This window comes from Euprymna scolopes, chromosome 10, assembly GCF_053919585.1.
Source record: "Euprymna scolopes isolate OS-2025 chromosome 10, ASM5391958v1, whole genome shotgun sequence".
NCBI classification, from domain to species: domain Eukaryota; kingdom Metazoa; phylum Mollusca; class Cephalopoda; order Sepiida; family Sepiolidae; genus Euprymna; species Euprymna scolopes.
In genome coordinates, this window is record NC_136491.1 from 96311238 (window position 1) to 96325573 (window position 14336).

Consider the following 14336-nt stretch of genomic DNA (forward strand, 5'->3'; position numbering starts at 1 on the left):
CATGATTCCATTTCCGTTTGATGAAGAACAGTTTTCTTTTTTTCTTTTTTTTTTTTTTTGGTTGCAAACCATTTACTGTTGGTCAGTTGTATACAAATCCCAAGAGCAATACAAGCCTTCTATCATTTCTGAAAATGACACAACATTCAACAAGCCGGATCAGAAATGCACCACTGTGCAACTCATGCTCTCTACCAATCCAAGTTATGACAACAGGACCATTGCCAGCACCCTCAAAACACAAATTCGGACAGTTCAATGCTTGAGAGCACAGCTCAACCAAGTTTCCGGCAATGGTTATGGTCTTCAGTGTGGTTTAAATATCATGCCCCCTTACATCTTCAAAGTCAACACAAAAGTGTACTTGGATGTGTGGTGATCCCCTGGTGCAATCAGGTGGCAGTAGGACTTGATGCTGGCCTACAAGTCCAAAGAAACTCAGGCTTGGCTTCAGAAGGAGTGCTATGACTTTGTACCCATTTCTCACTGGTCCCTCCGCCCCAACCTGAACCCGCTAGACTACTTCATTTGGTCATACATCAAGAACATCACCAACATGACTTCCCACAACATCAGAGACAACCTGATCGCCGCCATCTGCCGAGCTCCTGCTGGTGCTTGTGGAAAAGGCATGCTCCCAATTCTGGACCCATATCGAGGCAGTGATTGAGGCTGAAGGCGGCTACATTGAATAGATGCTAGCTCTACTACATAATTTACCTGAATTGATTTTTTTCAATATAAGTTTTAAAATAAAGCTGTAGTATAATTTTCTTTAAAAGGTGACACTTTATCGTTCCCCCCCTGTAGATCAGATTGTTTTGGGTTGCTCAATTTTTGGGAGAACTCTTAGCGGTAGTTGTTTGAAGAAGCAGCAGCAGTAAATGTTGTTTTAGGTATCGACTCTCGTTTGGACACAAAATAAAATCATTTTCAATCAACCGAAAACATTGCAAGAAATATTCACTCCAGAAATTCCACACGTTCTATAAACAATTCAAAGACAACATTTCATTGTTTTTTTTTTCTTCGATATTTTTCTTTCAGAAACGACATGCGTACATTTATTATAATTCATTTTGGCACTTTGGGAACGAAAGGCACACATGACGAGAGATTTTAATAAATTACTAAACATAGCGACAGCATATACACCCTGTAAAATAAATGCATACATAAAGGTTCATATACACACACTCTCTGTCACACAGGCACACACACACAAAAAAAAACTAATAATTGCTTCTTGCATGCTAAATATTAGCTAGAAGCAAAGTGTAATATCTGTTCTGATGACACTACACTTAATCTTTTTATCCTTGGTCAATGAAAAAGAAATCTTTCTTGACTAAGGTAATTTTTATTTCTGTTCTAATCCAGAATTTGTTGATAACTACACAGATAAAAATAGGGGCGGGGGGGGGGCGTCCGGTGAGTGTAAAACACATTCAAAATCGCTCTTTCTACTGATGAGGTCATTACCAAAGTGTCTTTGAGGGTTATGTTATTTTATTTCTATGGAACTATTCATAGTACTCACATCTCTTCATGGCTGTTGATAAATTATTTTAAATTCCATGAATTTATGATGAAGAATTAAGTTGCATTTTTAAATCCGTGATGAAACTGAATGCACTTACCAGAATATATATCTGAAGAAGACTTGGTTGACTTTGTTATATCGTGTTTAACTTGCCGTCGACCTCTACTCTGCACGTTTGCCCTAGTTAATAATGGTGAATCTCGACTACCATAGATTTGGTCCTGTGAAAAAAATAAAAAGAAAAGTTGATATAAACAAACAAACAAACAAACAAAATTAAATCCACATAACATTTTTATATTCACTTATAATATAACCAACATTTTTTTTTTTTTTGTTTACTTATCCGTGTTTTGATTTTTCTTTTAAGGGAGATAATTATATGAAAACTTTCGGCGTTAAATAGACAAATGCTTTCAAATTCAGAAGGGAAAGAAAAGCAATAAAAGTCACAATTCTTGTATTAAAGAGTGAAACACAAGGTCAGTATAATGTGTGCCGGGGAGAGGGGGGGGGGTCGAGAGTTAAGATCATTTACAAAAAATTATTTCTGCTTCTTCCCCGCTCCCCGAAAAAGGAGGTCCAAGAGTAGTCAAAACTAGGGAGGACACCAGCAAATATCAAGAACAAATATATATATATATATATATATATATATATATATATATTTAACAAAAATGGTAATTAGTAAAAACCCGAAGAGAGTGCTGTGTAGAAACATGTGTAATTAAGCAAATAAAACGGTAATATATATATATATATATATATATATATATATATATATATATATATATATATATAGTTAACATGTCGCAGAACGGATCTTGTAATCTGAAACTTACTTATTAATAGTTGATATTTTTATATTTTATTCATCTATATTTCTTTTCATATATTAGTAAAAATAGTAACCGTATTATTTTACATGTTTTTTTTTTTTTATTGGGGAAGTGGTATTATCCACTGGAGAGCCATGTATTTAACAGCTGTCCTATTTTTAAATCTCCGAACCAGCTACATGGTAAGCAGCTGATGATCCCAGTTTTCTATATACAAAAGTTTAGTTAAGGTTTTCTCTTTTCATCCTTATGTAGTAAAATTCTGTTTTAAAATTGAAGACTTTTGCAAAATCAACTTATGCAAGTGCTAAGTCTATTTCTATTTAACAATTTTAGTTTATGCTTTTTTTTGTTCATCCATATATAAATGAATTCTCTTTGGTCATTATAAACTGTTTAAAAATCGGATTATGTAGGTGCTTAGTCTGCGATAGGTTCAAATTAATATTTTTTTCCCTTCTTGGAATCTAATCTAAGAATGCATTTATTTTTATTTTTGCATTTTTTTATTCAAAGTTTCTTTAGACTATACATATATTTATTTCTTTAGAAGAAAAAAATTAAAGACTGTAAAAATATATTTTACATTAATTTATTGTTTGACAGGATACTCAAAAAATGGTATATTAAATTTCTTTAATCTGCAGAGTTTCAAGGAAACGCATTCTTCTCATCAGAAGAAATATATTATTAAATGAATATTATAGCGAAACTATGAATTTTCTGGTACTGGCATTAATTGAAACAGCGTTATATGAAAGCTAGTCATAAGTGCAAAAAAAAAAAAAAAAAAAAAAAAAGCTTATTTGTGCTTGAGAATTTTATTTTAAGAAATCAGAGTACATTACAAGTCAAGGATTAAAAAACCAGATGAAAAGCTATTATATATTTATTTATCTATATATATATCTATAAAAGTGAACGTGTCTATCTGTCTGTCTGTGTGTCTGTGTACATTTCCCTACGCAATAACTCTGTCAATTTTTAGTCTATAGACTCGAAATTTGAAATACCGGGTACTGAGATTTGGGAAAATCGATGTGACGGGTGTCAGCCAGAAATTTGGCTGTTAAGGGGTCAAATTTCAACGATTTGACCTTTAAGAACTCTACCAAACTCCTCCGACAATTTTGGGTCTGGACACTTGAAATTTTAGATATAGGTTCCTTGAACCTGGATCTAACTTAATAAAGTGATTTGAGCCCGAAACTATAAATTTTAAAGGGTCATAATAGGGGTCAAATTAAAAAAAAATTTACTCTTTTCTTTTTTTTTTTTTTGCTCAGCATACACCTCCAAACACCCGGGCAACGCCGGGCTGAAATGCTAGTGTTTATATAATTTTATCAATCTATCTATACCCTTCTCTCTCTCTCTCTCTCTCTTTATATATATATATATATATATATATATATATATATATATTTATATATATATATATATAATGTCATCTGTGTTGGATACAAACAGAGACTGAAAAGAGTCCGACATAAGCCACCAGATATTCAATGAATATGAACAAAGAAAACTGCCGGAACAAATACACAATGTTGAGTCTTCTATGAACTTTTTTCTTCTTGCAGCATTATATTGTCATACATTTTTTTTTACCTAAGCAAAGAATTTCTAATTTTTCTGAAGAGTATACACACGAAAAGAGACGGTATTGACATAATAATAACTGTTTGTTTCTGCATAGTGAAACAGATCTGTAAAAAAATGTACCTCAATGGTAATATGCTGGAGAAGCTGTTTTGCATGAAAAAAAAAATATTTGCATCTTGGAATGTAACTATACTGTTATTCATTTATATATGCTCTGTTATATTTAACAGACATTGAGCTTCTAAACAAAAAGGAATGGTACACACAAAGAGTGGAATATAATTGAAAAAACATTTTACCAAAAACAACGCATACACCCTGTTTTTAATATAAATACATACTGGTTACCGACTTTCTTTGCATTCGTGAAAATTTTAAAACATAGTAATTCATAAAAATTTCCGAATTAACTTTCTTTTTTGTGAAATATAATACAGGGGTTATTTATCTCTTCCACAATGAGATGTGACACAAGGTCGAGAAAATGGGATTTGAAAAGTCAATGCCCTAGAGAAAAAGCACTCTGGCTTGCAAAAAAAAAAAAAAAATAAATAAATAAATAAATACTTTAGCAGCCTTATCCTTGGTAGGTAGGGGTGACTCAGGCGATTAGTAATAAACTCATCCCTTATCAAAGGGCTTGAAGGTAAGGCCTGGCAGTGTTGACCTCACAGAACTATACCTCAGTTAACAAAGAATAAGTCGTCTCAACAATGGCTTAAATTCGGGTGGCTTTGGGTCCAAGGGAGAATCCCTGGCTGCAACTTTGGACTATAGTAGCCGTCGTTAACTTAAGGTCTATTTAACTTATGACTGACCAACTTTAATAACATAATAAATTTTTCAATCAACGCGTCATCCTTCCACCTGTTCGCACACAATGATAGTAATGCTTACCACACGCAGTCAGTAGTCATTACAGCAAACAGCTTGTGTCCATTTGTATCCTGTAGTTTGAATTTATTTTCTACAAATTACCACCAATATTGCGCTTGTGTTCTAACTTTAGTATTGTATGACATGAAACAATGGAATACAGTGGTTTTTAAGGTCATGAAGAGAAAATAGTAATAAAATATGACTTAAATCTGAGATTTAAAAAAAAAAATAATAATGAGCTAAAATTTGATCGTAGAGACATCTGTTATTGCAGTTGTGTTGAAACATGAAATTCGAACTAAAACACATTTTCCTGGCTTTCAGACTAGGATCAAAGGGTAGCATGTCGTCTGTTCAAAGACAGTACAATAATATTGCAAAGTCTGGACTTGAACCGGACGTTCATACAATGGTAATATGTCACGAACTTCTATATGGGTTTTGGATATAGGCTTTCATGAACAGATATACTATGAATTTAGCATGTTTCACTTTGAACAAAAGTGCTACAATAATATCGTGAGCTGCTGAATACAAACCCGCAGTTTGGCTCTTAGATAAACTATTTAATTGTGATGCTTTACTTTATATATTATACTAGCAAAAGTACCCGTCGTTGACTGGGTTCAAAAACAGCCTACAGAAAATGGACTCTGATTTATGAAAGTATGATAGGTTATGAAAAGGAAGGCTTGTAAAGAGATAGCTTTGAATTTGGGGGAATCAAAACCAAAGCAAAATATGATGAAAGTAAAAATAAAATAGATAAGCCCCATAATTTATTATACCATACCTGTTCACACTGAAACACTTATCACAATATTCTGTGGATCTATATTAAAAAACCTTGTTAAACTTTGTGACATATTTCCATTCTATGGAGGTCAGGCGTGAACAAACACCCCATAATTTTATTATACCATATTTTTTCAAACTGAAACATCATTATCAAAGTATACTTACGCAGATAGATATGAAAAGTGTTTATTAAAGTTTGTGCCTATTTCTATTCTATGGAGGCCAGACGCGAACACAGACCCCACAATTTTATTATACCATCCCTATTTAAGTTAAAACATATTTATCAAAATATTATTATGTACATCTATATCAAAAACACTTGTAAACGTTTTTTTTTTTAATTTTAAAACTTTTTATTTCCATACTTTGTGGACCAGGCGCGTATGCAGACCTCACAATTTTAATGAATCATCATTATGCTAGATCAAATATATCCATTCCTGTGTCTCGATACATCTTCTATCATTATATGTGATCAGTTTTCTATAATAGTCAACCATATAGGAGCCTATTTGTGACCAGACACATACACAGACGTTCAGCTTTATATCATAGATATTTATAGATTATAAATATTCATAATTATTTTCATACCTACAGACACAAGTGTTTCATGCTTTCGCAATCATCAGTGCAGGAAGTGATAATTACTGCCAGTAACCCAGCTACAAAGTCACTTTTGACTCCATTTACTGCACTGTTACCCTTAAGCCGTTAATTCTCATGTTAACCGTTTGCCCCAGGCCGGCAATAGTTAATGAGAATTAAGAGAAATTAAACACCTATAAATGCCAAATGTGGGCACAACAAGGAGCAGACAAAGTGTTCAAATGACCAGACGCCATAAATGTGTATAACGCTAGTTGATTCCCCCCCTTTTTTTCCAACAGTGCTCGATTTTAAGAACCTTAAAGAGGTTTATAATTATAAATATAAATTATAATTATTAAAAATTATAAATATCAATAATTATTTTTATACCTATAAACACTAGTGTTTCCTGCTTTCGCATATATATATATATATATATATATATATATATATATATATATATATAACCAGTTTCTCAATTTTTGCGATCAGGATGGATTATTTGGATTCTTCAGACTACTGTCCTCATCCTGAGTGTCATTTTCACATTTCAGTCGATATAACCTGACCTTCTTTAGATGAATCTTGTTGAACGGAACCAACTATTTAATTCACGGGAATAGTATGTTCTTATTCTCTCAGCCATGACTGGATAGAGATGCTAAGTAATTTGCAACTGTCTTTTTGATCGCTCATATTGAGGACTGAACCTTAAACTTTCAGAAGAACGTCACTTTTACAACTGAAGTTTTTCAAGTACTCTAACCCCTGCAAATTCCCGAGTTCAACAGAAAGATTCTTGGGTTTGACAAGATACGCCTGAAGACGATTGGTGGTTACATCAACCGAAACGTTGTGAAAATGACAGTGAATATGAGAACAGTATTCTGAAGAATAACATTTTTTCTAGATTCCAAAGTGCAATATTTTATTTAATCTTTTTTTTTTTTTTTTTTAAAATAAAAACTTGATTATATTTTAGTTTTGACTTGATAGGGTAGTAATAATTGTGTTATTTTACATCGTTATGTATTCTGCTCTTTGAGAACTTCCCTTTTTTTTTTTTTAAATGAATCCACAGATGAAAAGTCCAGTATTGACATACAAATATCAGTTGTTCCCCGTGAACAGAACAGATTTGTAAAATGTACCAAAGTTTTTGCCATGAAAAAAAGATTGGTAAGATGAATAAAATTTTGAACCTTGTTATTTATATAGTAATACATTACATATAATTATATGCTCTGTTGTATCTTAACAAATATTGAGCTCCTGATTTAAAAAGGATCGCTCTGCATAAAGAATAGAAAATATTCGTAAAAGCATAGATTTTCACAAACCTATATGTTATCGTATAATTTACTTTATTCATACAATCATTATTGGCTACACATGTGCATACATGTTTCGACTTTGTTTTCTTTTGAAATTCAGCGTCATCAGGCCAATAGGCTCAATTCGTTTTCAGTTTTGAAAGAAATCACAGCTGAAACATATACACTCGTGAGAAAAAAAAAATGGGCCAACGAAATTTTATTGCACTAAATTCTATATTGGACAAAGAACAATTGAGCAAGGAAGGTGGGCTCTCTCTGCCGTGCTAGAAAACTACTAACACCCGAAAGTATCCTGTACCTCTATAAAGCAACCATTCGCCCATGTATGGAGTATTGCTGTCATATTTGGGCTGGCGCATCGGCTACTAGTCTCTCACTCCTTGACAAGGTTCAAAAGAGAGTCGCAAATCTGATAGACCCTAAACTGGCATCTAAGCTTCAGCCTCTGTCCCATCAACGAAAGGTTGCATCCCTCTGCCTGTTCTACAAGTATTTTAATGGAAAATGCTCTGATGAACTGCAAGCACTTGTGCCCCCACGACGTGAACACCCTCGACAGACCCAACAAGCTGCAAAATCCCACCCCCACACTGTAGAGATCCCTAGATGTAAAAGATCTTTCTACTCCGGTAGTTTCTTCCCCAGAACCGCTAGACTTTGGAATTCCATTCCAGGTCACTGCTTCTCCAACTGTACTGAAATGCAGAAGTTCAAGTGCAACATGAACCAACATCTTGCTGCCCAAATCCCTACATAGTACCCCAGTAGTTGTTTCCCCTGATAGTAGTCCCCTACACCAAAGTGGCAATGTGCCTTGTTTGGGGTGAAAATGTAATAAAAAAAAAAATTAAAAATAAAAATTGAAACTTAAACGAGACTAGTAACACAGAACAAGACATTTACTTTAATAAATGCTTAGGATGGAATCGCATTCCCTTTTGATTTCTTTAAAAGATCAATCCTTTTAGACATGCTCTCAACCAAAGTGGAACACTGTGAAGAGGAGATGCTATTCCATTTGCTTTGCATAGCTTCCCATAGTTTGTCATTGTTCGAAAAAGTTCTTCCATCCAATGCACGAGATATTATGGATCAAATATTCTCGATTGGGTTTAAATCAGGGCTTTGACCTTGTCAAAATGTCACATTAATTGAATTATCAGAAAACCATTCTTTGTGACTTTGGCAATGTGTGCAGGGGCATTATCATGTTGAAAAATAGTGTTCCGAAATATTCCCAGATTCTGGATACTTGGTAACAGTCTTGTTTCTAATATTCAAATATATTCCTTTGCATTAATTGACTTCTCACGTCTAATATGTTCCCCAACCCCTGCTGCAGTAAAAGTTCCCCATATCATTATCCCTCCATTTTGGTGTTTAACTGTCGTTTTTATGCAATTTGGTGAAAATCTTTCTCCAGTTCTTCGATGAGAGCATTGGGAACATCAATAAGAAGACAAAATCTTAATTCATCTGACCAGAAAACATTCCTGGACCAGTCTGTATCTTTCTTGCTATAATACGAGAAAAATCTTTCTATCATTGATGATCTTCTTAGATAAAATGGCTTTTTTTGCACACCTTTTAGAAGAAAATCCCATTTCTTTCATTCGTCTGGATATTGTATATCTAGAAAGAGAATTTCCAGCCCCTGTTTTGGATTCTTTGCTATGGTCAACATAAGTTTTCTTTCAATCCTTCAAAACAGTTAATTTAAACCTGTGGTCGTTCATTCAAAGTGAATGCTGTAGGGCGACCAGATCCAGATTTCCCTTTTACCAAGCATTCGACTTGGAACCTTTGACCAATTCGCTTCACTACAGAAAGAGAGGTTTTCACTTTTTCTTTTCTTAAAATTTCAAAAATCTGCTTGTAAGTCATTTTGGACTGCCTTAATCCTGCAATTCGGTTTTTTATATCCTCACCAAGATGAGGTCTTACCATATTTAGGATTAATTTTTTCCACTTATTATTATATGCTATAATAATAATGATCTGCAAAATAGAAATTTTTAGTTAAAATTAACAAAAATTCATGGATAAATATTGAAAAATCGATTTCTTCTTTCTTTGACTCTTGGCCCATTTTTTTTTCTCGTGAGTGTATGCACATATGTAGCCAATAATGCCTGTATAAATAAAGAAAATTATACAATAATACAGCTCTACTTGTTGAACACTATTCTCTAAGCACCGAAATTTCATTGGATTAAGATCTAGAAAATCACAAAAATGCAATTATTATATACACACCTGCAGGCAGTGTTGTAGTGATTCATTTCTCTACCCATCGACATAATGTGAAATATATTTCATCATAGAAATGCAAGTATTACACAAGATTATTAATATATATATATATATATATATATATATATATATATATATTCCCTTGGATTTTACTTGTGCGAATTTAACCAACTTTCTTGGATTCTGCATTTTTGGATTTTACCGTCATTGGATACTTTACCCTTCACCAGACTATCCATTCACGTGAAATCATTTTTTTTCTTCCCCATATTCCCTCTGCTTCACATTTGTTATCAAGTAAGATCTGTGACTTACTTGTAGTTTAATCAAATACTTTTGCAAGCAAATGAACCACCCCCTTAAGTAAGACACTTTAACAAATCTCAACACTAACATACTGTACACACAATAACCCTTATCCCTGAGTGGCTTCCGGGCCTTGATAAGTGGTGACCACCTTGTAAAAAAAAAATAAAAAAAATAAATCCAATCCCGCATTTTGCTAAATCCTACCTTCTGATGAGAAAGAAAGTATTTCTTCGAAACTCCACAGATTAAAGACTATCCACTTATTTAGTGTTCCCTTTTCAAATTAAATGTTTTTAACTCTTTTTCAAAGTGTTTTTTAACATGTTTTATTAACTACTTGCTCTTATATATATATATATATATATATATTTAATTGTACAGAAGTTCAGAAAAACATTGGTACCGTCGGTTTCAAGCTCAACATAAAGGGGATCAGTTAATGGTAAATCATAAATAATGTTAGGCTCTCATAAGCCATGTTGTTTCTGTCTGAGGAAAAAGTAGGCTGACGAGGGCCTAACATTACTTACGATTTACCATTAACTGGTCCCCTTTATATTGGGCTTGAAACCGACGTTATCAATGTTTTTCTGAACTTCTGTACAATTAAATAAATAAATATTAAGCTCTTATACCGAAAAAAGTTTTTCTTTGTAATCGAGCACTTTGTTGGAATTCTATCAAAAAAAAAAAAAACAGTAAACAAATAAATATATATATATTTATTTGTTTACTGTTTTTTTTGGGATAGAATTATATATATATATATATATATATATATATATATATATATTATATGCAGGTTTGTTGACGTACACAAACACAATATATTTATTTCATTTTTGTTTTTATATTTTTAAACTTTTGGAGTAAAAAAGAATATTTCTATAGCTGCATTGATTAATATGCAAACACAAGAAGGTAAAAAAGAAAAAAAATTGAAATAAACTGTTAAAATATATTGAGGCGAGTGAAAACCTTGTATACTGCAAAATGCAATCAGAATGAATTCAATTCTTTTTCTTTTAAAGCGAAAGCTGAAAAACAAAAAGACAAACCTCGTCTATAAATATACTACGAAATCACGAGAGTATCGAATCAGTAAATATTTACGATTTGAAAAGACGAACTATGAAAACTGATCAAACATTTACAGTATAAAATCATTCATATTATCTGCATTGTTCAGACTACTGTTCACGTTCTTGAGCGTTAGTTGCACAATGTTTCGGTCGGTGTAACTGCACGAAATTTCCAACGGAACCCTTTACTTAATCCACAGAGGGTAGCATGTTCTCTTTCTGTCAGTCACAACAGGGTAGCAGTCCTAAGTAATATGCAATTGTATTATGAGTGTCAGTCGCACTTAGGATTGGACCTGCAACTTCCAGAAGAGTGTACCTATTTACTATGCCTCCCCACGGGACAGAGTTAGACACCAGGGTCGTTTTTTAACACGGAGAAAAGGTACAAAAATAAAAATTGTCTCAGTCGTGAAGGATTTCTCCTCCACCGAAAGAGAACAAGAAATGGAAGTGCAGCATCTGAAGAACAGATACTAAGAGTGTAACTTACAATTAAATTTTACCAAGTACTTTATTCACTATGCCACAGGTCCTTCGTGTCAATAATATAATTTTTTGGTTTTAGTTTCACACTGTTACTACTTCTCACTATATATTTAAATCTATATAAATAAAATATTATATGTGTGTCTGTGTGTAAATATTTAACCGGTAAACTCTTAAACTACTGGTCACAGAATAAGGTCTTGTTAATCCTAATTTACAGAGTTTTAATTTATATTCTTATATATCTATACATACACAAACACACCATACAACAAACCCCATGTTCTTGGGTGTAAAGATTTAAAATGGAGGTCAGAGATATGTGGATGGACACACTAGTCACATGTCAGCATTTCTTCACCTCATTGGCTATACACTTTATTCCCGCTACCAGCATCCATGAACACTACTTATTACATCGTTGTAGAAATATTTTTACTTCTTTGTACAATTTCCAATAGAAGTATAAAATACAGTTGATGAACAAATGTACTTAGCTTTCTGTTCCGGAAAGACAAACAAGGGAGATAGAGACTGGAAGAATTATTTTTGGCACATCTTCACAATTGCATGTGAATAGACAATCTCCAGACTCCACTTTGCCATTTTTCTTTTCTTTTCTTTTGCTGCTTAAAACTGAACTTGTCAATTTCTGTTAATTCATCTCCCAAACAAAGCTCTTCTGGCCAGAACTCTGCTAAAGTACACGGTGGAGTCATAAGTTTGATTATTGGTCGAAATAAATAAATTATTCTCAACATCTGTCAAAAGTGATAACAAAAGTTGTTTTCATTCCCCTCCCACCACCACCACCACCACCACCACCACCACCACCACCGTTTCATCAGCCAGAAATGAATACACTTTATTAAAATAGTACAATGGCTGACAATTCTTATTAACTAATCAATGATTGAATGAAAAACACAAATACTAAAGACCAATCAGGAGCATTCATGATCTGGGTTAAGTGGAGAAAGCTCCTGCCTTTGCTTGAATGAGAAATGTTTTTTGTAGTTGGAATGAAAAGCGGCAATTGGTTGATTCTTCTGCTTTCAAGATAATGGTTCGATTCAAGTGTACCAATGCAGCATTACCAAGATTTTGAAACAAAATAAAACAAAATAAAAATATGCGCAACTACGCAACTGGTTTAGATTGGAAGACAATTAATTTATGAAAACTAATCACAATAGAAAATAATACATGCGTTCCTTAACATTTTTCTTTTTCACTCAATTTCTATGGACTCTAAATATTGATAAACTTTTAGAAGCATCCGACATTGCCAAGATGGTGTAGAATTAAAGACAGAAGTCCCATTCTAACATTTTATATTAACTTTTATTTGGACATTCTCGTTAAACATGTCTTGTAATGAATATCCATATTAATTTATCATTGGGAAAAAAAAAAAAATTGTTTTTACGACTGGTAAAAAAACTGGATAAGCGAAATCAATTTTTGCTAATGTTGTCTTTTTTTTTGTCTTCTTTTTAAGATAAAAATTAAAGCAAAATTAAGTTTAAAGGTCTTGGAAGTTTACTGTTTGCTTGAAGGCTTAAGAGGAATGAAGACGACCCATATAGATATTGGAAGGCTCAGTGCTCCGGGTGTCACCAAATGTAAAATTTATGACAATGTCCCATTCTAACATTTTATATACCAAACTACTCTGTCAATTTTCAGTCTACAGACTCGAGATTTGATACAAGGCGTATTGAAATTTGGGAAAATATTTTTAATCGGTTTTCGGTTAGAAATTTGGCTGTCAAGGAGTCAAAGTTCAACGCTTTGACCTTTGAAAACTCTACCAAACTTCTCTGCCAATTTTGGGTCTAAACACTTGAAATTTTAGATGAAGGTAACTTGGACAGGGATCAAACTTTTTAATTTAATTTGAGCCTAAAATAATAAATCTGAAGGAGCCAAAATTGGGGTCAAAGTTTTTTAAAAAATTTGACTGCTGCAGTCTCTACCAAATTTCTTGACCAATTTTTGGTCTAAACATTTGAAAATTTACATAACGTGTATTCAGACATAAGACAAGCGTTTTAATCGTTTTTTTGGCCGAAAATTTGGCTGCCAAGGGATCAAAGTTGAAAATTTTCACCTTTGTGGTCTCTAGCAAACTATTCAGTGAATTTTGGGTCTAAACATTTGAAATTTTACATAAAGCGTACTCAGACGTGCAGCAAGCTTTTTAATCAGTTTTTAGGTGAAAAAGGCTACTTGAGGATAAGGTTTAATGAATTTGTCCGGTGGGCAGCAAAACAGCAATTGTGAAGTGGAGACAATGACTGGAACTGGGCTGAAATTGATTATTTAAAAGAACCGTACAACAAAAATTTGTTAACATTAAACTTGAAAACGATCATGTTATATTCTGGATTTTTTGAGATGAGGCATGATTCATTTTATTTGAATTCTTTAGATTATTGTTCTCATCTTGAGTGTTATTCTAACAATGTTTCAGTCAGTGTAACCTATAACCTTCTTTAGGCGTATGTTGTCGAATTCAGAAATTCTGAATGTTAAACTCAGGAATCCGCATTTGGAATGGAACCCCTTATTTAGTCCACTAGGGTAACATGCCCATGACGTAGCG

General features: G+C 33.0%; 1 protein-coding gene across 28 annotated transcripts in view; it reads right to left on the reverse strand.

Annotated features, from left to right (window-relative positions):
- The window catches only part of LOC145286154 (uncharacterized), an 811438-nt gene that overhangs the window by 100180 nt on the left and 696922 nt on the right, over positions 1-14336 (reverse strand). For all 28 annotated transcript variants that reach the window (XM_080134928.1, XM_080134927.1, XM_080134924.1 and 25 more), the window contains one exon: positions 1641-1764. In XM_080134928.1, the coding sequence (XP_079991054.1) occupies positions 1641-1764 (124 nt within the window). The remainder of the gene's footprint in view (positions 1-1640; positions 1765-14336) is intronic.